Source organism: Mytilus edulis, chromosome 1 (assembly GCF_963676685.1).
Source record: "Mytilus edulis chromosome 1, xbMytEdul2.2, whole genome shotgun sequence".
Taxonomy (NCBI): domain Eukaryota; kingdom Metazoa; phylum Mollusca; class Bivalvia; order Mytilida; family Mytilidae; genus Mytilus; species Mytilus edulis.
In genome coordinates, this window is record NC_092344.1 from 32,735,926 (window position 1) to 32,760,309 (window position 24,384).

The 24,384-nt window shown below is 31.5% G+C and overlaps 1 protein-coding gene across 2 annotated transcripts; it reads left to right on the forward strand.

Annotated features, from left to right (window-relative positions):
* Positions 1-1,451: 1,451 nt before the first annotated feature.
* Positions 1,452-19,882, forward strand: LOC139530027 (sodium-dependent lysophosphatidylcholine symporter 1-like). Of its 2 annotated transcripts, none has more exons than XM_071326074.1 (14): positions 1,452-1,605; positions 2,614-2,784; positions 3,393-3,514; positions 4,680-4,806; positions 5,441-5,519; positions 6,409-6,536; positions 7,879-7,969; positions 8,226-8,338; positions 9,053-9,136; positions 10,033-10,116; positions 15,835-15,947; positions 16,632-16,769; positions 17,059-17,235; positions 19,276-19,871. In XM_071326074.1, the coding sequence occupies exons 1-14, from the start codon at positions 1,588-1,590 to the stop codon at positions 19,286-19,288; spliced, it is 1,458 nt and encodes a 485-aa protein (XP_071182175.1). In that variant the 5' UTR covers positions 1,452-1,587; the 3' UTR covers positions 19,289-19,871. The 2 variants fall into 2 exon arrangements, with proteins under 2 accessions (XP_071182175.1, XP_071182167.1); XM_071326066.1 differs by having other exon boundaries at positions 1,492-1,605; positions 19,271-19,882.
* Positions 19,883-24,384: the final 4,502 nt, after the last annotated feature.

Below are 24,384 nucleotides of genomic sequence, written 5' to 3' on the forward strand. Positions count from 1 at the left end.
TAATGTTTTGGTTCTTACTATTTTAATCTGAACGTCACCGATGAGTCTTATGTAGACGTAACGCGCGTCTGGCGTATTAGATTATAATCCTGGTACCTTTGATGACTATTTTCCTTGGTTTTTGTTTCTGAACCAGATTTGTCCTCGCTTTATCGGTTTATGACTATTGAACAGGATATACTATTGATGCATTTATTAAACACGAGAAAATTCTTACCTTTCAAGTAGCCCTTGTTAGTAAACATTCCAACTGTGCCAAGAACTTTCTCTCTTTTTGGAAATTCAATTAATCTAGACATTTGTTTAGCCATAGAGTAAAATAATTATATAATCTCAAACATTATAAGTAAATAATGCATTTCAAGAACTTATATTTTTTTTTACACAGAATCGCATTAAATCAAAGTTTCGATACAATTTTCTAGGAATCGACAATTACATCTTTTCGAGAAAAGCGTTATGATAAACTGTTTGATGAATATTGATCTTCATTGTTATTCTAAATCATGTTTACCAAATTCATATTTTTGGGTGAATGAGTTAATTGAGCAAATAGCTCACATATCTGCTTATTTTGCTTTGCATTGCAGCACACATATATAACAAGTAATAATGTATATATATTTCAATACAATAATTTAGATTAAAATAGAATAAAAACATGTACATTAACATAGATAACAGTTTTCAAAAATGAATCTTGTATTCAATTTATGAGAAACGAGACAAATTTTGATAAAAGGAAACAACACTCCTAATTCAGAGAAAAATTATATATACTTTGGCAAAATTAATAATCTCTAGCCTATAGACGCAACTGAAAGGGACCTTAATAGAATAGGCAAAACCATCGTAGGTTTACTTTGACTTAGTTGTTTGGAACTTCAGCTCGTTATCATTTCAAAATGAATCGACGGAAATTTTAATATATATTTGTTAAAAAAATCTAGCCCGAAGCGAATCTGATGATACCTCGTGAGTTTCAGTTCACCAGTAATGTTATCTTCCAAAGGTTAGGAAAGAAAAAATAACACCTCATGAAATTGTGATTATCCAAATGCTTTTCTTGATTTACGTTCACTATGAAAGTTAAAACGAAAAATGTATATATGAACACTTGAGCTTAATGAACACTTAAATAGCTTTATGAACAGAGGGATTTAAAATAGTTGAGTAAGATAGAAGAGCCGTATAATAGATGGTGTTTTGAATTACAAACTTCTTTGACAAAGGAATAATCAGAGAACATAAGAAACGTATTTGGCAAATGGATTTCTCTGAGGGCTCTTTCTTGTTCCAAAATCTGGTCGTCTATGAAGCGACGATTTTATTAGTTTTTCCTCTATTGGTCGGATTGTTCAGTAAAGGAACTACTAGTGAATTGAATCATTCATCATGAGGAAGTGATCTTTATTTAGCAATACCTGATAGCAGTTTGTACTGGGTAATGCACTGACAACATTTATTTACATTTATATGTTTACACTTGTTATCATAGATTTGATATTGATATATAACAACATTACATTTAACATATAACATATTATGTCAAAGTTCAGATTGTTTGTATGATGGCTATGAAGCAGAATGTCCAAATACAGAAAGGTATTTAAATAATATATAGTTTATTTGGTTGAAATTTACAAGTACATGTATGAAGTTATTTACTTATGTATATCAGTTAATTGAAATTTACAACATGACATTTAAGAAAATATATACTGAACGAATACACGTTTATACTCCTCACTATGATTCAGATTTTCCTTGTCCTGTTTTGTTGAATATTTAGTCGTTTCGTCTTTAAACTTGCAGACATGGTTTGGTCTTTACTTCTTTGAGTTATGATTGCCCATTTCATTTCTTGTATTTTTAATCGAGATTACATAATCATTATTTTGTTGTTACTTAATTTATTAAAGAAACCGATGAGTTAGTCCAATTTTTTATGTAAGTTTTGTCATTTTCTCATTCTTCAACATTTTTCGATTATAATTGTTTTTCTTTCTGAACTTGATTTCGACCCTCTTTTCTAAGTGACATTGCATTATCCTGTTTCTTGACGTTGTGCATATCAAACATTTGTTATCGTTCACGAGTAACACTATCATCAATAGTCTCATGATTTCAAGTCGTGAAATGACAAGTTCCAACAAAATATTTGAGAAACAGTATTTCGTGTTGTGATTTTTTTTCATTTCGCGATTCAAGTACTGATTATATGACTTAATATATTTTTTTAACGAAAAGGAATGCATTAAACTTATTTTTGAGATATTTCTGGGTGTAATTACATAATGGTTACTGAGAAACAGATCTAAGATTAGAACTAACGGCATGATTAATAAGACTTTAAAAAAAATCAAAATTACAATGGCAAAAGAAATCATATCAAAACGTTTGTGATATGAGTATTTGAAACTTTTTACCACATTTTTTAAAACTGCAATTGGCATTAATTACAATTTTACACAAAATATCAAAACAGATTATATTTCGATGATATTCTTTTTTCTTTCCAAAATTATCAATATTCACAAAATGAATCATCTAAACTTGAAAATAGATATATAAAAAAAAAACAGTACCAGACAATTGTATATTTACATGCAGAGCAAAGATGGGGACGATGGATTGGTTGTCCTGATACAAGATGACAATGTTATTGAATACCAACTTCCTGTGTGGAGGAAAATATGCTTCGCCATAGGCGGAGTACCATACCAAATGACTAACGCTGTTGTCAGCTTCTTTTTCAGTATATTTCTCCTGGAGGTAGCAGAGGTATGTCGTGTAGTGATATTCATTAAGACACACCCTTCTATCACTATGGAAGATTAAAAAAGATCTGTGCTTTCAATTGCCAAAAAAAAAACCACCATTTTTTGTCTTCTGGATTGATTGCAAGTACAACACAATTGAATTTGAAATCATGTACAGCAGATTTTAATCTGCGTTTCCTTTGTGGAAAGGTTTGATTGAAAACATGAAGTAAAATAGTGCACTAACTATACATTAAACAATCAGATGTCTGTTCTGTTAAGTTAAAGCAGTACTTGAATATCAATTTCCATCACATAACTCATACAATAGACTTATTGAATTACGTTTATTGGAAGTGGTTCTACGCAATAAAACATAAACAATTTCCAAAAAATGCGAACAAAATTTCATCAATTAGTCAATTTACAATAAAATGACAGCACTTATTGACAAAATTATTAAACTAATAGGCATAGCAAATTCACAGATATATATTTCAATTACTAGTATATTACAAATTGAACAGATTTTCCAAACCTTTTTAAAAGGATTTAAAGTAACTAATATAAAATTATAATTATATGTATGATACAAGATTCAAATGGATATACGTGTTATTTTTTTTGAAGATAAGGCCAACTTATGCTTCTATCATCGTCTTTGGAGGACGAGTCTGGGATGCTTTTACCGATCCAATGTGTGGCTTTCTTGTTAGCAGAACAAACACTCGCTTTGGAAAATTTAGACCTTGGTGAGTTTGAAGTGACTTTTTTAAATTCTAGTAGTTCAATATTTTTATTCAAATTTTAATGGAGCCCCCCCCCCCCCCCCCTAAAAAATAAAAATCGGAACAAAAAAAAAGAGTTTTCTTAGATGCTGTTTGACAAATATGAATGAAAGAATTATTATCCAGTTTGAAAAAAAAGACATGTCACTGCAACCTAGAAGAAAGGGAAACTTTTCCATAAAATAAAAGTTTTTTTTTCTCAATCGATTTATGAATTTCAAACAGCGGTATACTACTGCTGCCTTTATTTGAACAAATTGCTGTGGAATTGAAGATTTCAATTACGTAGATTTTCATTTAAAACTTATTATGTAAAACGCGATATATGCAGTTTTCATTCATTTTGGTCTAAAACGATACAACGACTGTAAAACCAGTAAAAAAGAGAATGCGAAATAGTACAGCTCTAAGAATAGAGAAAGTTTAAAGATATGAACACGGTCTAAGGACTAGAATAAAGATTTAGGTGTACACAAAAGAGTGGCGCAAGTTACTCCAAAGGACAATCAAATTCATAAGTCGAAAACGAACTGACAGTGCCATGGCTGAAATTCTAAGAACGACCAAAAACAACATTGAACAATATAGACTAAGCAACGCAAACCCCAGCAAAACAGAGTGTTATACAATGGTGATGTACAAGTTTAATACTTGACAAATATTACAATGATAGATAAAATGATTAATATTTACCAGATAAGAAAATGTTCAAATAAAGACAACAGTAGTATACCGCTGTTTGAAATTTATAAATCGATTGAGAAAAAAACAAATGCGGGTTACAAACTAAAACTAAGGGAAATACAACAAATTCAAGAGGAGAAATACGACACAACAGAAACACAACACTAAAATGTAACACGCACAGAAACGAACAATAATATAACAATGGCCATTTTCCGGACGTGGTACAGGACATTTTAACAGAAAAAAATGGTGGGTTGAACCTGGTTAAGTGGCTAAATTATTAATTTGACCACTGTTGTGAAAAGGATGAAAATACCAATCAAAAATCATCCATCCAAAACCTCAAAAAAATTCTCAATCCAAGTATGGTTATGGACTTCAAACCAGGAATAGTCTGACATAACTTGTATTTTAACTCTACTATATTCTTCATTGTTTACAGGATATTGTTTTCTGCACCATTTGCTTGCATAACATACTTCTTACTGTGGTACGTACCAGACTTTTCAGAGGAGGGCAAACTTGGATGGTACTTTGTTTTCTATTGTTTATTCCAGTGTTTAATGTCCGTAAGTACTTTTACCTTCCCTTTCATGAATGTGACCTACCGAATTAGACTATTTACCGGATTTGTTATAACATGAGCAACACGACGGGTGCCACATGTGGAACAGGATCTGCTTACCCTTCAGGAGAACCTGAGATCACCCCTAGGTTTTGGTGGGGTTCGGGTTGCTTATTCCTTAGTTTTTTATGCTGTGTTATGTGTACTATTGTTTGTCTGTTTGTCGTTTTCATTTTTAGCCATGGCGTTGTCAGTTTATTTTCGATTTATAAGTTTGACTGTCCCTCTGGTATCTTTCGTCCCTCTTTTACCACGATTGAACATTGATTCTTTTGTGTTGATGTAAAATATATCTATGATAATAAGATTTTATCAAGTATATGTAAATAACTATTAGCCATACTAGTATTGTAATAGTGAAATTTAGTCTCTGATGATCAAAATTATTCTGGTGTAGCAGGTTTGCCATTTTTATCATTCTTTATTCTAGGACTCATACATTTTACAATTGGTCGACTGTTTAACCGTTTGCTAATGCACAGAAAACAAGAATGTAATTACAAATGAAATATATCATATGATCTTATGTTACCCATATATACTGATATCAGCTACTAGTAATAATTGTCTGTTTGCAGGGTCTTCATGTACCATACACATCACTTACCATGGTGATTAGTAATAATCAAAAGGACAGAGACTCTGCTACAGCTTACAGCAAGTACATTTCATTTGTAGCTTAAACGTACTATTTTCTTTTGTCAATGCATTAGAAACGGAGAAACATTACTGCACTTGCACAGTTGCCTACCGTAAAACTGTACTTGTGACCCACAAATCGCAACTTCACGGCCAGAACTCTTCAACTACAGTACTGTTATTCATTCCTTTATCGCGTTTATTCTTAAAACGTCGCGGTCAACTAGTTTATGTATAAGAACTAAAAATTTGATTGTGACACCGGTGGTAAAAATCCTCTGGTATTATTTTGGACATTCGATCGTAAAGCCGGGATACTGTTAGTTGTTATCCCCCATGTTATAAATTATTCCACTGGATACGTTGCAAACGTATATATTACATGAACCAGAGAAAACAAAAAGAAATTCAATCGATATAGTAAAAAAAATGCACAATTTTAAAAGGGTCAAATAACTACATTTGAGTTAAAATTCGCTGAGTTCTTCGTAACGGAATTACATGAAAAAAAGTCCAGGTATTGCTCATGATCTAGTAAACATTTCTTAAATCAAATTAAATGTGTCATGTTGAGAGAATTGATTACATAAAAACAAAATTCTTCCTCAAATCGAGACACTCGATGATACATTTTCCCTTCAGTAATTTTGAGGTAGAAATTATCTTTCATACATTTTACGCTGTTAGAACTATTTTCAGTTTCTTTCATGTGCAAAAAGAATGTTTTGTTCATAATGAAATTTTATTAAGAAAAAGAAATAGCGTAAAAAAATCTACGTCGATTTTAATCATTTTTCTTCTGTCCATTTAGAGGTATAGATAACCTCTCGCACTTGCTTTGTGGGAGCGTTCATTTTTTCATAATTATATAATGCATATTTTTACACAAATATTTTAAATTTTGAAGGAATGGGAGCTGAAGCCATAGGTGTATTGGCTGCCTCTGTCATACAAGGTACATTTGTGAACAAGTATCGCATAGCTGGTGAATGTGATGAGGACAGCAAAATAACTGCCGAAGAACTTAAAAATCAAGTAAGACATAAATACATCAGCTGATTTTGTATCATTTCACAACTTATATAATAACACACTAGTAGCAATGTATTGCAGAGTTATACCTTATCATTACAAATAATATTAATGAAAAAAGTTCAGCTTCGCTGATTATATCGACTAGGTCGTTCAGTTTTAAATTGTTAAACGTACCCATTATTGCCCAGAGTACAACTATGATTATGGCATTCTTGTATATCATAACTAATCAATCATATTGTAGAAATGCTCTTACAACATTGGCGCAGTACTTATAATAACTAATCAGGACTTACACTACTCGCGCAGTGTATCGTATAATTAATCATCACTTTTGGTCGTCCAACAAGGCACTGTGTATAGAATAATTTATAAATTCTATTGTACATGTAGAAATGATCTTGCACTATTGGCTCAGTGTATATAATACCTAATCAGGTTTTACCTTATTGGCTCATTAAATAAAGTAATTCATCAGGCCTTGAACTATTGGCGCATTGATAGAACAACTTGCCAATCTTATTGCAGAAATAGTCTGACCACATTGACCCAGTGTATAACTAACCAATCCTAATTTAGAAATGGTCTGATAACAATGTCGCAGTGTAATTATATCAAATCAATCCGTTTTTAGAAATTGTCTCACAACATTGCAGTGTATATTATAACAATCATATTTAAAAAAAAAATGGGTTTACATCCCTAGTGCAGTGTATTGTATAACTAATCAATCATATTGTAGAAATGTTCTTACAACATGGGTGCAGATGTTATGTCATAATGATTAGTGTGTATATAATTAGTCCATTCTATTATAGAAATGGTCTTACAACATGGGTGCAGATGTTATGTCATAATGATTAGTGTTTATATAATTAGTCCATTCTATTATAGAAATGGTCTTACAACATGGGTGCAGATGTTATGTCATAATGATTAGTGTGTATATAATTAGTCCATTCTATTATAGAAATGGTCTTACAACATGGGTGCAGATGTTATGTCATAATGATTAGTGTTTATATAATTAGTCCATTCTATTATAGAAATGGTCTTACAACATGGGTGCAGATGTTATGTCATAATGATTAGTGTGTATATAATTAGTCCATTCTATTATAGAAATGGTCTTACAACATGGGTGCAGATGTTATGTCATAATGATTAGTGTGTATATAATTAGTCCATTCTATTATAGAAATGGTCTTACAACATGGGTGCAGATGTTATGTCATAATGATTAGTGTTTATATAATTAGTCCATTCTATTATAGAAATGGTCTTACAACATGTGTGCAGTTGTTATTATTAGTGTTTATATAATTAGTCCATTCTATTGTAGAAATGGTCTTACAACATGGGTGCAGTTGTGATGATTAGTGTTTATATGTTATCATCTATCATAGTGTTCTTTGGTACCAAGGAGAGAATAGGTAAACATTAAAATATTTTGACAAATAATCAGTATGCAATAATACTATATTCAATAAAAGGCATCCAGTACTTTGTGGAGGTCAGTTTTTAGTTTAAACTATTGCTTAAGTAACACGGATTTGAACGTTGGATGCAAGCTAAATTTGGAAAATCTTTATCGAATCCAACAGGGATGTATACATTTACTTGCTTCTCCCCTTGATTAACCAGTTCAGTAGAATTTTGGTTATAGTTGATATTTGGTTTTGTTTTCAGGTGTAATTAGTGAAGGCCATGGAGGATTTTGGAAAGGTTTAAAACTGACACTTTCTTTTAGACCATATAAACTTTTATCGTTTTCTTTCTTGTTCTTATCATTAGGAATATCAGTAAGTTGAATACAATAAGTAAAACACTGATACTAGTACATAGATGAATAAAAGGTAACATAGGTTAAAGACCAATGATACAGCAAAAAAGAACACAAAAAATAAAAATATGTATATATAATCTGAAGTAGCAGCGTCAACAATACACAAGTGGTTTACCATCTGCCAGAGTGAAATAGTCTAGAATATTAAAAAACAGCACACTTCAAAGTCGGCTTTTCACACCCAATTCACTAAAATACTAAAAACTGATTGAAATTCTTTCTTGAAATGTCATTTCAATATACATTTTTTCACTATGTAATCTTTTGAAAAGATTTTGAATATATATACATATATATATATATATATTTAATAAGTATAGCAAGCAAAGAAGTATTGTTTCAATGTTATTCAATAGTGCTGTTGTTGTGGTTCATCCTGAGAAACGGTTTGAGCACAGTACACTGGTATTTGATATAGTGTCCTTCAAATATGGTTAATTTTAGTTTCTTGTGTATAATTCGGAGTTTAGTATGACGTCTATTATCACTGAACTAGTATACATATTTTTAAGGGGCCAGCTGAAGGACGCCTCCGGGTGCGGGAGTTTCTCGCTACATTGAAGACCCATTGGTGACCTTAGGCTGTTGTCTGCTCTATGGTCGGATTGTTGTCACTTTGACTTATACCCCATTTCCTTTCTCAATTTTGTTCCATTCACTATTTTTACAGATAGTGCAAGGTAATCTCGCTCTGTTCTGCACACATAGTTTAGATTTAGGAGAACACTTCTCAACATTCATCACCATATTGTTGGTAAGTAAAATTCTTTATCATGATACTCATAAGATTTCTTTGTATGAATGTTTCCACGAAAAGAGTCTTAACCATCTCGTACCAGATTCGCTATCAACCCGTATATTAAACTGTCAGTATTTAGTGCGATTTCTACTGAGCATTTGATTGTCAATGCTATGTTAAATAAAAGTACTCAAAAGTACTAGCGGTATAATTTCATACGTCCGGCACGCGTTTCGTCTACATTAGACTAAAAATAGTAATAAATCAGTGGTCCTATTTGTTACTACTAATCAGTTAAAAAAAGTTCTTAGTAGAGATATTTCTCATTGTTGAAAAAAGTCAATTGTTCGGTTTGTAACTGGTCAATTAAACAAATCAATTATACGATGTGTCATTGGTCAAACTAACAAGTCAGAAGTACTGTTTGTAACTGATCGGTTCAACAACTCTATAGTACAGTTGGCTACTGATCAGTTAAACAAGTAAAGAGTACAGGTTGTTACTTTTCTGTTAAATATGACTCAATCGTTCATATTTTTTTTTTTACTGAAGCCTACTTACGATTTGTCACTAATAGGCCCAACAAGTCAATGCATCCTCAATATATGAATTTTTAAGAAAAATATATGCATAAGTAATTGGAGACGGTTCTTTTTAGAAAAAATCAGAATATTTTTACCGATTTAATGTGCTTAGCATCCATTTTGAAAGATTTGATTCAGCTAAACTTAACAATAAAACAGATAAATTCATTATGTTTTCGATTTTCAGATTTTGGGTTGTTGAATTATACTTCAACAAGCCAACATTGATGCGCCTGTGACATAATTCATTTACTTTATCTTTATCTAAAAGACTGAAATGTATATTTTTAATGCAAAATTCTATGAGTTGTAATTTGTACATTTCAGGTATCTGCAATATTATTCATTCCCATTTGGCAAGTTGCATTAGTGAGAATTGGCAAAAAGAGATCGTTTGCAATAGGAATGGTTGTAAGTGTATTTCAATTTAATTATAATAAAATGCACTTCCGCTCAAACCGGTGCAAGTCGCCTTCTTATAATTGCAGTAAGGTGGCAGTTTTCTCCCTTCGATTTGAAGGTCACCCTTTGACTTTGAGATTTAAAAAAAAAAAACAGCAATAAAAGTGCTGGTTTTTATTTGCTCGTGTTGTTTGCTATTTATTTACTAATTTTGTGTATTAGGTGGATACCACATATCCCTTCTTTTCTATTGTTATAAACTCCATGTATTCTTAATGGTTCTTTTTATTCACCTTCATCAGGAACGCTAATAAAGCCGAATATTTGAAGGCAAAGGATGTATACAAACCGAAACTGTTGCAGATCTATATAATCAAATATGACCCAAAACAAAGGCCAAATCCGTCTTAAGGAAACTTTGCATGGAGAGTTGAAACCTAAGTTCCTTAATAATTGCCAAATTGATACACGGACAATGTTAGAAAAAAGTAAAATCACAAAAATACTGAACTTAGAGGAAAATCTAATCGGAAAGTCCATAGTCACATGGCAAAATCAAATAACAAAACACATAAAAAAAACCGAATGGACAAGAACTCTCATAATCCTGACTTGGTAAAGGCATTTTCAAATGAAGAAAATGGTGAATTAAACCTGGTTTTATAGCGCTAACCCTCTCACTTTGATGACAGTCTCATCAAATTCCGTTATATTTACAATGATGTGTGAACTAAACAGACATAATAAATAAAATAGTCAAAATATGGGTACAGAAGTCATCATCGTGTAACAATTTTAAAAGGAACAATTTGACAGAACACAAAAACATCTACCTACAAACGCATTCATTGATTCGCTTGTCTGAAGTCAGAAAATTTTAAACGTCACACATATTTGTCGTTCATTGTATATACAAACAATTTAAAAAAATTCACATAGGCAATGTTAGCATACAGGGTTAGAAAATCAAAAGTATGTAAGAATTTATTTCAGATATAGACCGAGATTTAAAATAGTCCAAAAGTTATATAGAATTTATAAGAATTCACAAATTGTTCATTCCACTACGCGATTGAATAATTTTGACGTTTGTGGTTCAACGTATTTCGTAATTCATAATAGAAATATATAATGACATGAAATAGAACAATATCATACTGACGGGATCTTTTAAAGTACAGAGTCACGTTATAAGAACCAAAGACATACAAAAAGTCGCATATACAAAACACACCAGCAAAAAATGAAAGACAATACAAACACATTGACGGGATGTTTTAGTACCGAGCCACGTTAAATGGATATCACATAAAACAATCCAACAGTAAAAGTAATATTAATAATATAACAACGACAAATCAAAGAACAATAAAACACGTTGTTAAGATGATAAACAACATCAGTACGCAGAATCTATACATCAAAACCACCATGTATTATTTGTGAAGTTAATGCGGAATATTTATCAACAAGGTCTTGGTACCTTCCGATGAACTTTTTTTTTAGAAAAAGGACGAGATGTTTTTTGGCATACCCCTGGTTCATCAACTTTCTACTCAGACACTGATGACGTTTTACAAAGTCTGAGTAGGATCTGCAAGCTCTTGAATATCGAATAAGTTGGGAAATATATGTAGGACTCTAAAGTGCGATAGTACTCTAAAGTGCGATGGTCACGCTAAAGTGTGATGGTCTACGCTAAAGTACGATGGTTTCTCACGCTAAAGTGCGATGGTTGTTTGTTCGCTAAAGTACGATGGTATATCACGCTAAAGTGCGATGGACAAATAGGGCTATTAGGGTAAGGTTCGGGGGCTTTTAAAAACGTTTAAGAACATTCAATGTAAAAATAGTCCTTTTGCAAAATCTAGTATTTTAAGGTATACCATATATGATAGTCATTATAATTTAACTGACTCTGTAGTCTTAAGTGATTCTAAAAGACCGACCACGTAATAATTGATAAAAAGGTAATTTAGGTGTCGCAAAATACTATATATTTTTGTAAATAAACTATTAACAATTCGGGCGTATAAAATATTGTGATAATAGGTGTAGCTTGCCGTTCACACGTTGGTAGTCTATAACTTTTGGGACCCCTCCCCCCTTTTTTTACAATCGTCCTTGTAAATTACAAATACAAAATTCGATTGTTGTCGGAATATATAGCATTTATTTGTTTACGCTTTCAATTAAATGATAGAGAAAGGCGACATTCTCCGGGCTTAGTTTTCTCCATTTTTGTAGTGACTACACATCCATGTTATATTTTCCTGCAATGTACAAAGTGATGTTTAGCCGACAATTTATAATTTACGCATGAAAAAAATGTACCTTTACTTTGCCGACTTTACTTTTCAATTAAAGCGACAACATTTTAACGGGGACCGCAAAATAAACTGCAACATAAACAATGATTTAAATTTATCCGTTCGCTTCCAATAAAAGCAGGTGCGAATACTACTTGTTTCTAATGGGCCTATAGTAAAACGGTCGACTGCAGCAGGATACAATTTCTTCCTCCAGCTACCGAAATAAAACACATTTTCTCTAGCCGACAAAACACGGTTAGATTTAAATTAATTCAGTTATTCACATTTGGTTGAAAAATTCTTAATCAGATATTTGTAATTTGTCTTCCGGCGTGTTCATTTTTGGTTTGTATATAAACGACTGTTAACGTCATAATCCAATTACATTTCTCACGTCTATACTTTCGCGGACCATCGCACTTTAGCGTATGGAAGCATCGCACTTTAGCGTATACCATCGCACTTTAGCGTATACCATCGCACTTTAGCGTGACCATCGCACTTTAGCGTCCCCATCGCACTTTAGAGTCCTACATGTATATCCCATATGCAGGCGAAGTTGGTATATTGCTACTAAGGTGGGGTAAATTTATAATTTCAAAATTGAAATCGTCTCGTTTGTCATAGATTCTGGTACTGAGATGACTGTGTAAGTCAAATTCGAGATACAAGTCTAGAAATGAGGCGGAGGAAGCCGTTTCTGTTGTTTCTTTAATTTCTAGTTCTGGTAGATATATGAATGGAACCCAATCAGAAAAGTTCGGATTGTTAATGGAAAGAAAATCATCAATATATCTGAAAGTGAAATTTAATAATCTGGCTTCTTTGATACTCTTGTTTTTGACAAGTGTCTGAAGGAACTCCGATTCATATGAAAATAAGAAGAGGTCGGCAAGAAGAGGCGTGTGTTCCCATAGGAATGCCGACAATTTGTTGGAAAAGTCTACCTCCAAACTCAACAAATATGATGTCGATAAGAAACTCCAGTATACTGACCACTTGTTCTTCTGTGTAGCATGTTTTACTTTTTTTTTGTCACTATTGACGAAATATGCCTTATGAAATCCCAAAGTAATAAATTTATAGCGTATGCTACCATTTTTATGTTGAAAGGCATTGTGGATTATTTCTTTTAGGCGATTTTTCAATTTCATATGGGGAATGGTGGCATACAGGGTTGAAAAATCAAAAGTTTTGATAGAACTAATTTCTGAAAAAAGTAAAATCACAAAAATACTGAACTTAGAGGAAGATCAATTGGGAAAGTCCATAATCACATGGCAAAATCAAATAAAAAAACGAATCAAAAACGAATGGACAAGAACTGTCATATTCCTGACTTGGTACAGGCATTTTCAAATGTAGAAAATGGTGGATTAAACCTGGTTCTATAGCGCTAACCCTCTCACTTTAATGACAGTCTCATCAATTTCCGATATTTTTACATTGATGCGTTAAATAAACAGACACAATAAATAAAATAGTCAAAATATGGGTACATCAGTCATCATCGTTTAACAATTTTAAAAGGAACAATTTAACAGAACACAAAAACATCTACTATCTACGAACACATTTATTGATTTGAGTGTCTGACGTCAGAAAATTTTATACGTCACATAAATTTGTCGTTCAATGTGCGTACAAACAATTTTAAAATTTTCATGGGAATGTTAGCATACAGAGTTAAAAAATCAAAAGTATGTAAGAATAAATTTAAGAAATAGACCGAGATTTAAACTAGTCCAAAAGTTATATATAGAATTTATAAGAATCCGAAAATAATTCCACTACGCGATTGAATGATTTTGACGTTTGTGGTTCAACGTATATTGTAATTCATAATAGAAATATATCATAATGACATATAATAGAACAATATCATATTGACGGGATCTTTTAAAGTACAGAGTCACGTTATAAGAACAAAAGAAATACAAAAAGTCGCAAATACAAAACAAACCACAAAAAAATGAAAGTCAATACAGACACATTGACGAGATGTATAAGTACCGAGCCACGTGAAACGGATATCACATGAAACCATTCAACAGTAAAAGTAATAATAATAATAGAACAAAGACAAATGAAAGAACTATAAAACACGTTGTTAAGATGATAAACAATATCAGTACGCAGAATCTATACATCAAGACCATCGTGTATTATTTGAGAAGTTGATACGGAATATTTATCAACAAGGTCTTGGTACCTTCCGATGAACTTTTTTTTTTAGAAAAAGAACGAGACGTTCTTTGACATACCCCTGTTTCATCAACTTTCTACTCAGACACTGATGACGTTTTACAAAGTCTGAGTAGGAGCTGCAAGCTCTTGAATATCGGAAAAGACCGAAATTTAAAATTGGCTAGAAGTTCTTTAGAATTTTTAAGAATCCACATATGGTTAATACCACTACGCGAGTAAACAGTTTCACAGTTTTTCTGAAGACCCTCTTTCACTGCGAACATAATTTTTGTCAATCTAATGGACAATAAGAAAAGTTTTTAATAAATCATATAAGTTCATTGAGCTAATAATACCCTTGGAGAGGGATATCCATCAACAGAAGAATCGACCCAGTACAGTAAAAAAATGAAAACAATGTATTATAAATTCCATGAGTCCTAATTAAGCGTTTTTCTGGACTTACATTCAATAATGCTCAGACAAGTATCAGTAACGTTCAAAGACAAGGATACATAGGAAACGAAGCAGTTGAACGTTTATTCAGACATACCACTGTCGTGATATGTCTGTTAGATGCGTTATAATTTACGTAGTTGTGATAACATATGCGATTTCATTTCATTCATTTTATTGTCTTCAAATGATTATAGGAGTTCTATGTACAATTTTTTTTTAAATTTCTATGCATAATTTACAGAAACACACGTTGTGCGCAACACATTCAATATTGTGATGTGTTTATATATAATTCTGTACAGTACTATGTTTTCATTTACACAAGAACTTAAATGTTGCTAAATGAAAAAATGTTACTAGCTTATATAACAAGTCAGTATTGCATTTACAAATGATGCGTCCAAACAAAAATTCTTACTGTGAATAATTCTCAAAATTCTCAATCTTTTGATATAAATAAACTCTTCAAAGATACCAGGATTGAAAGTTTGTATATACGCCAGACGCGCTTTTCGTCTGTTAAAGACTCATCACTGACGCTCGAATAACAAAAAAGTTAAAAAGACCAAATAAATTACGTTTTGCCAAATACAGCAAAGGTAATCTTTATATATAAAAGTTCATAAAGTTTCCAAATCTAACATACATTATTGTGTTTCAATATTTGCTACTCTGGTTTGTAGAACTTTTTTTCTCTTACTAGTTAAATGTATATAAGGTTTGAAAATGTAAGTCATTTGTCACTTTTAGCTGTGATTTATTTTGACAGATATTCATTCCAGTTCTGATATCACAACTGTATATACCAGGGAATGTTTATGCGTACTATCCTGTACTAGTATTGGCTGGGATAAGTGTTGCTGTTGCTTTATTACTTCCATGGTAAGATTGGTTGTGTTTCACTGATATCAAAAAGTAAAATCACTAAACTACTGAACTCCGAGGAAATTTAATAACGGAAAGACCCTAATCAAATGGAAAAATCTAAAGCTCAAACGCATCAAACGAATGGATAATAACTGTCATATTCCTGACTTGTTGAACTGTGCAATATATAGATAATCTGTAGAAGGTTGTTCGAAATTTAATTTTTAAGTCCTGTTACAATAATTAAGGAATAGAGAACGACGTGATATAGGGTTTGATTTATACGAAACAACAATCTCAAGAAATACTAAATTAGAAGTATATATCGGAGTTTCAGCAGTATCTGCAGTTCTCTATTTGTTCTTCTTTAACTTGCCAGTTGTTTGAAAATCTTTTATTACGAACACACACAAAACACACACATTATCACTAACATGAAAATTAAGACGGACTTCTCCGTATAAGGAAAAACGGACTTTCAGGATAAACGTCAATATACACTTACCAAATGATATAAAAGCCGGAAGACATCTTTTCAATATGTTTATTACTGTTTGGTATTCATCGATAACAGCTATTTTGCCTTAGACGTTTAAATAGGCTGCATGCTAACAGATTAAAACATCCAAATAGATAAATTGAAAAAGTTTATTTTCGAATTATGCAATTAAGGTTGATCAGTTATTTCATCTTTCCTAGGTCTATGCTGCCAGACGTATTGGATGAATTCATGCTTCAGACAGGAACAAGGCAGGACGCCATATTTTATTCTTTTTATGTATTCTTTAGTAAATTAGCCGTAGGTGTAGGACTCGGATTATCTCAGCTTGCATTAGGGTTAGTAAAATATAACATTATATTGTGTGTTTGTGATTCGTTAAAAACCTCCTTTCATAAATTTCTTAAAATACTTTACGATTTACAACTTTGAAATAAGTCTAAATTAGTGACAAGCATTACACACAGCAATGTTTATTTTTAATGAAAACTTTTCTATTTAAAAAAAAACCTCAATGATTGTATTCGCTCCTGAACAGAGAACATTGTTATCAGTCAATAATATCGTATTCTGATTCTTCAATATTTGCATTTTGAAATAATGTAGTACGACCTTGTTCTTCTTTAGTGTTGGTGGCTATAAAACAGGGGAGTGTGATCAACCAGCATCGGTAGGACTAGCTTTACGTTACTTGGTAGTACCAGGTCCTGTTGTATTCACGCTTATAGCTCTGCTGATTTTATGGCGATATCCTATCGATGAAAACAGAAGAAAACAAATTAAAAAAGAGCTTGAACAATTAAAGTAAGAGAGAGAAACACTTTTTGTTTTATTTTCTCGCACTCATAATTATCATCATTTACTTATTGCATTCGTTTGTACATACATACAGACTAAATATGATAATGTCAGAACTGCAATTTAATAAATTTTTTTATAAATTCAGAAAAAGTAAAATCACAAAAAATACTTAACTCCGAGGAAAATTCAATCGGAAAGTCTCTTATCAAATGGCAAAATCAAATGATAAAACACATCAAACGAATGGACAACAAGTGTCATATCCTGACTTTGTACATGCATTTTCAAATGTAGAAAATGGTGGATTGAACCTGGTTTTATAGCGCTGAACCTCTCACTCCTATAACAGTCGCATCAAATTCCTTTATATTTACAATGATCTGTGAACAAAACAGACATAATAAATAAAATAGTCAAAATATGGGTACAGCAGTCATCGCCGTGTTACAATATCTACAAACAAACAATCAATTACAAAAAAACACAAAAGCATCTATCAAATTAAAAAAAAAACATTCATTACTTCGCGTGTCTGACGTCAGAAAATGAAAACCTCACATAAAAAGAAATTTTGTCGTTCTATGTTTATTCAAAACAATTATAATTTCACATGGGGAAATGTGATGTACAAGGTTTAAAAAAAAGTTATGTTAGAATTAGAAATAGACCGAGATTTTAAAGTGTCCAAAAGTTCTTTAGAATTTTGAAGAACTCTCATATGGTTAATACCACTACACGAGTAAAATAGTTTTGTCGTTTGTTGTTTAGAGTATTTTCAAATGTATTATAGAACAATGACATAAGGACGGGATATTTTAAAGGACAGAGTCACGTTATATTATTATAGAAATTATTGCTATGTTTTTATTATTGCGACGGGATAAGTTTCGCAAAAATAAAAACTCGCAATTTAGTTTTAGAAGCGTTATTTTTATGCATTATTTCATGAAATCACAATAGTTAGTCTCGCATGTTTTTCAACCGTTTAGTTTAGTTTAGTTATAAAAAAAAAGAACACTAATTTATCGATGCCACTGCTGGTGGAGTTTTAATTCCCCGAGTTATCACCAGCCCAGTAGTCAGCACTTCTGTGTTGACGTGAGTTATCTTTGATAATTATGTTCATCATTATACTGTTTACAAAACTTTGATTTTTTGAAATACTATGGCTTGTCTACCTCAGGAATAGATTACCTTAGCTTTATTTGGCAAAACTTTTAATAATTTTTGGTCCTCAATGCTCTTCAACTTCGTATTTTATTTGGCCTTTTTAACATTTTTGATTCGAGCGTCACTGATGAGTCTTTTTTGACGAAACGCGCGTCTGGCGCAAATATAAAATTTCAATCCTGGTATCTATGATGAGTTTATTTATATCTGAATTTACATTAATTCGCCGAGAAAGAGGGATAGTATTGCAAAAGAACAATGTGCAATAACATGGTACTTTATGTAATATTTCAAGTCTGCAAATCAGGAATATGACAGTTGTTATCCATTTGTTTGATGTGTTTTAACTTTTGATAGAGCCATCTGAGATCACCTGATTAAGGACTATCCTTTTTAAGTTTTCCTCGGAGTTCAGTATTTTGTGATTTTACATTTGAATCTTAAACTTCAATAGTAGTTTATCGTAAATTATTTCGTGGAAAATAATTTTTCTGATTTCAGCATATAAATTCAGAACCAGAAAGGGAAAACGCATTATGTCAATACTCTTGCATATAAACAAGATTTTTTACATGACTTCATAAACCATAGCGTTAATATAAATTATCAACTCCACAATTGCATGAAACAATTAAATGACATTTAGATGTACTACATAATTTTATTGAACATTTCCATCCTATTAAATGCATTTAATTGTAAGAAAAATCCTTATGACGCTATTATCGTACATCGTTATGTTTAACTTATAGTTTATATTGCTGCCATCTTATTTTCTAAATCGAAGTCAACATTGTTAAATGATAAAACCTACTTGTAAGAGACCATACTGGTTTGTCTTGATTGATTCATATATTCTTTTTTCCAGAACAGATCGAAAACCTAAGGAAGTGGATCAAGTAGAAGATCACCCCCCTCCAGATGAGATGTACCAATCATCGCGTAGTTATCACACTATTGGAGAAAATCTCACCACTGATAGTTGATCTTCATAACATTAGCATCTAGAACTTATTACTTGAAGACCTAAGACTTTTAACATGAAGGTGTACTCTGAAAACAAATTGTTTAAAATTCTTGTGTCTGTTTGTTTTGTTCACACATCGTTGTCAATATAATAGAATTTTATGTGACTGTCATACTAGTGAGTGGTTTAGCTAGCAATAACACAAAGTTTAATCCAATATTTTTTACATAAGAAAATGCCTGAACACAGTCAGTTACTCTTTTGATGTGTTTAAGCTTTTGATTTTGTGATTTGATTACGGACTTTCTGTTTAAAATTTTCCTCGGAGTTCGATATCATTGTTAATTTACATTTTGCTAACTTTTTATTGTCAAAATAGTTTTCCTTCATGAATTATAGTGAAGCAAAGTGAACCTTATATTAACATTGCATGATTAGATTTATTTTTATTATTTCAAAATGAAAAAAACTTCAACGTTTTTGATAAAACAAAGGCTATATTGTTTAAACAGAGGCATACACCAGTCAAGTTTTAAAACTTATGACATGCTAACCTCAAACATATATAAATATATATTTTGTAAGACTAAATCACATATATCATAAATTCATTGTTTGCTTTTGTTTTATGTTTATACACACACATTGTATAATAATTATATACACTTATGTTTGTGTTATTTATGGTATTCTTCAGATTAACTTTATATGAACCTTCTTTTAAGAAAGAAAAAAACTTACGGGTTTGATGTGTTACAAAAGTTTCATTAATATTTACATTTATTGTAAATGATTAAATGTAATAAATTACATAAATGAAGTACTATACCAAAATTGTTGAGTCATTTTATTTCATTTTTTGAGACGTTACAAAAATGAGATATAGTCTTATTGTTTATTTAATTTCAGATGATCAAAGGCACGAATATTTCTATAAATCTTATATACCAATGTTGCTTTGAAGAATGATATAACTCGATACAAAACACTTTGTCTGAGTGATTCTGTTATGTACTAAAATAATCAGCAAACAATCTGAATTCATATTTGTGCATCGACAACTGCTTATAATTACAAATCGTTGTACCTGCTGAAATATCGTAAAGACACTCATCCCTAGTCACTAACATAAAACATATGAGAAATGTTTGTGATCTAAATACTCAAAATGTTTAAAAGTATCAAATCAAAAGGACATGTGTTACTATTAGTTTAATCTTCTAATAATTACAATATAAGGTTTTACAATTATCATACAGAATTAAAATCGTGTCAGTATTGGAGAACTGTCTCAACAAAACAGGTTGTACTCTTGGCGGATGACAAAAGAGTAAAGTAACAAAAATACCAAATAGTTATCAAAGGTACAAGGCGTATAAACTTGTGCACCAAATGCGTGTTTCGTCTACATAAGACTCATCAGAGACGCTGAAATCAAAAAAATTATAACACCAAACAAGTACTACAAGGTTGAGGAGCATTGAGGACCCAAAAATTCCAAAACGTTGTGCCAAATACAGATAAGGTAATCAATGCCCAGGGGTTAAGAAAATCCTTAGTATTTTGAAAAATATATACTTTTATAAACTTTAAATTTATATAAATGACCAAATCATTTATACCATGGAAGTAATATTGAAAGGAATATTATCGTCGTCACTTCAAAGGTTTTATCTGCGTTACCGCCCATCTTTCGATGACTCGTTAATTGGATCAATATGTGGCATGGAAGTTGATTCTCCGCATGTGATCGATCAAATCACTGACTTTTATCGGTCATTTTCGTGTTCACGGAGAATTACGAACAGAAAAGTTTTTGTCGTATATACGTGCGAAGTAACCCGAATAGTCCATTCGTTACATTCCGTTGATGTACGCTGCCGAATAGAATCATTCGTTCAATTTTTATTTTAGTCCAATTTTTTCCTATTTTTGGTTAGTTTGATCTTAATAGTTTAAACCGACAGCTATCACATACGAAATTGGAGAACAAGGCTGGGTCATTTTCAATTTTAATATTTACAGACAGCTAAAAAACCATTTACGTAAGTTAACAAGATGATTGTACAAAAAATACGTTTGTACCCCCTTTATTAAATACGAGAAAAATAAGTCTTTCGTGTATAAGTCAATTAAAATATTCAGAATTCTAAACGGTTCTATCCTTCAATTTAATTTGTTATTAAGTTCTTGATACATAAACTAATTTGTGTAAAAATGAATTTGCCATAAGACAGATAGATTCAAGCCCATTTTGCGGTTTGTAATAATTTTTGCTGTAGCTTGTTATATTTAATACAAGCATTCCAAAATAAACACTTCTTAAAAAATATATATATTTACGAAAATATTATCCCCATTTTAGTTGTCCAGTTTCAATAATGTAATCAATGACATTTATGACATATACGGCATAAATTTAGAATACTTGAAAGTAAATATCCTTTTTTTCAATCTCGATAAACTTTGCACATTTCAACAGTAAAAAAATCTAGGTCTAGACTTGCCTACATTATTTCGTTAAACATCATGTGAAACCTAATCGATTCATCAGTATTTAACTGTTTAACTCGGGATCCGCTTTTAACCGGAAAACACTTTTAGAACAGTTTAAAACAAACGGTAAAAAGGAAAAATATGCTAAATTAAATACAATTTTCCATGCTAAACTGCGGTAGTTTGGACAATTCTCGTCCGTTTTTTAAGTTTTTTTTTACATCATACGACTTCATCTGAAGGTAGAGGTTTTATATGATACCGAGCGCCACCTTCTTATTAATAAACCTCGGATTTCACACAGGTACTTTATAATTACCGGACTCGATAAAATCACGTGACTGATAAGAAATTCCAGATGCCATTTTACAACCGCGGTATCACAGATAGTAACCAAAGGGGTCTTACCGCTGAGACTATAATTGGATAAAATCATATGACTTTAGAACAGAGCTATGCAGGCCGTTAATACATGCTAATTAGTCGATGTTATTCCTTTTAAATATTACTTCCATGATGATACCATCGGGGACGACACGTTCACAATCATTGGCATCGAGTGGTGTAAATAGTTATCAATGGTACCAGGCGTATCATTTAATACGCCAGACGCGCGTTTCGTCTTAATAAGATACACCAGTAACCCTCAGATCAAAATATTTATATAAGCCAAACAAGTACAAAGTTGAAGAGCATTGAGGACTTAAAAAAGCTAGCAACAAATGATAAAAAAATATCGGGTAAACTGTATTAGTTATTTTGGTACATGCATGAGCATGAAGGTTATAATTTCAAGTGATTTAACTAGGTAAAATCTGTGTTTAATGACTGTGGCTTTTGGGAACTATTTAATATTCCGGAGCAAGTCGATTTTTATTATATTTAAATTTATGTAACATGTGTAAGGCAGCGTATCCAGGACCAGTTTATTAAAAATTGGTTCTCTGATATGAACTACTCTTCAAGGGGGCATTTTATTTACACTTTAAAGAAGAGTTTTGCTTAGAACCATATCTGTTAAAAATAAGGCGGGGTCATAGAGTATATATATGTAAATTACTGGTATATAACACAAAGTTTCCCATCGCAACAGGAAGATGGAGAAATGTACCACGAAAGGAGAGAATTTGTCCTCTTTGTAAAGCTGGTCTTGGGGATGTATACCACTATATATGTAATTGTACCAATTGTGAAGTAAAGGATTTAAGTGGGAAGTTCATACCTCCATATTATTTAAAATATCCAAATGAAAAAAATGTACTTGGCATGCTTGAATATTGTTATAGTAATGTGCTGTCTTAGCTGTCAATTCTTATACTAAAGGTAGAAAAGATGATTGTGTAATTTAAAACTGTAATAATCACAGACTTATTTCTGAAGATGTATAATTTAAAAATGTATACTGTTTGTATTATGAACTATGTTGTAATTAATATTGTGTATTATATGCTCCTGTTACGCAGTCTTCTGCGGCTGAGTTTTTTTTTAATTTACTATGAAACTATGAAATTTTCAAAAAGTTGTGCGAAATCCGAGGAATCTTCTGAACGAAAAGTCCGTAATCAAAAGGCAAAATAAACAGATCAAACACATCAAATGGATAACAACTGTTATTCCTGACATTTTCTTGTGCAATCCACCTGTAGCAACATCAAGGATTGACTGGGATTTGAACCGATAAAAGGAAAAAAAATTGAGGATGTAAATGGGGAATATGTCATAAAGACAACAACCCGACTAAAGAGCAGATAACAGCCGATGGCCACCAATGGTTACATTTAAGTTTTGTGTTTCTGTTGTGTCGTAGTTATCCTCTTATATTTGATGTGTTTCCCTCAGTTTTAGTTTGTAACCCTGATTTTTTTATTTTTTTTCTTAATCGATTTATAAATTTCGAACAGCGGTATACTACTGTTGCCTTTAGTATTCTTCAACGCAGGGAGAATATCCTCAATATGTATTTCTTGAACTAAAATAATTAACATGGATATTTTATATATTTATTTCTATTGAAAAATGAACACCATTTACAATTATACAACATGGACAATACACTCTTAAACTAATATCTACGCCTAGTTCTACACTATCGAGTTATACAACTACTACTAGTATGCAAAATTGAATACATGAAATTACTATGTACTTAACTTGTTCGCTCTCATATGGTCATATCTTCACAAGTGCCCTAGTCAGTTCAGGAAATGAACAACAAGTAGCTCTTCGTTTAAAAAATATTTTAAAATGTTAACCTCTGAGGATCCAAATTTTTTAGAATCAAACTTTTTTCTTAACCCGATTTTGGGGTTTTTATGACTGTTAAAAAATAATTGGTGAAGAAAAAATCATATGTTGGTGCACTTTTTTTTTGCTACGGCCTTTTGAAAATATCAAATTTTGATGATTTTTCCATTATTCATCAATTTTTACCTATTTTTGGGCTATTAATTTGTCGTGAAAAGAATCAAAGTTCCACATTTAACTTTTTCCATACTTTCAATAAAGATGAAGTGGAACAA

Bases quoted from the DNA above. Each gene is read 5' to 3' on its own strand.
- LOC139530027 (XM_071326066.1), top strand. The intron at 5,520-6,408 runs GCAAGTACATTT...TAAATTTTGAAG, and splicing joins AGACTCTGCTACAGCTTACA to GAATGGGAGCTGAAGCCATA. The intron at 10,117-15,834 runs GTAAGTGTATTT...TTATTTTGACAG, and splicing joins CGTTTGCAATAGGAATGGTT to ATATTCATTCCAGTTCTGAT.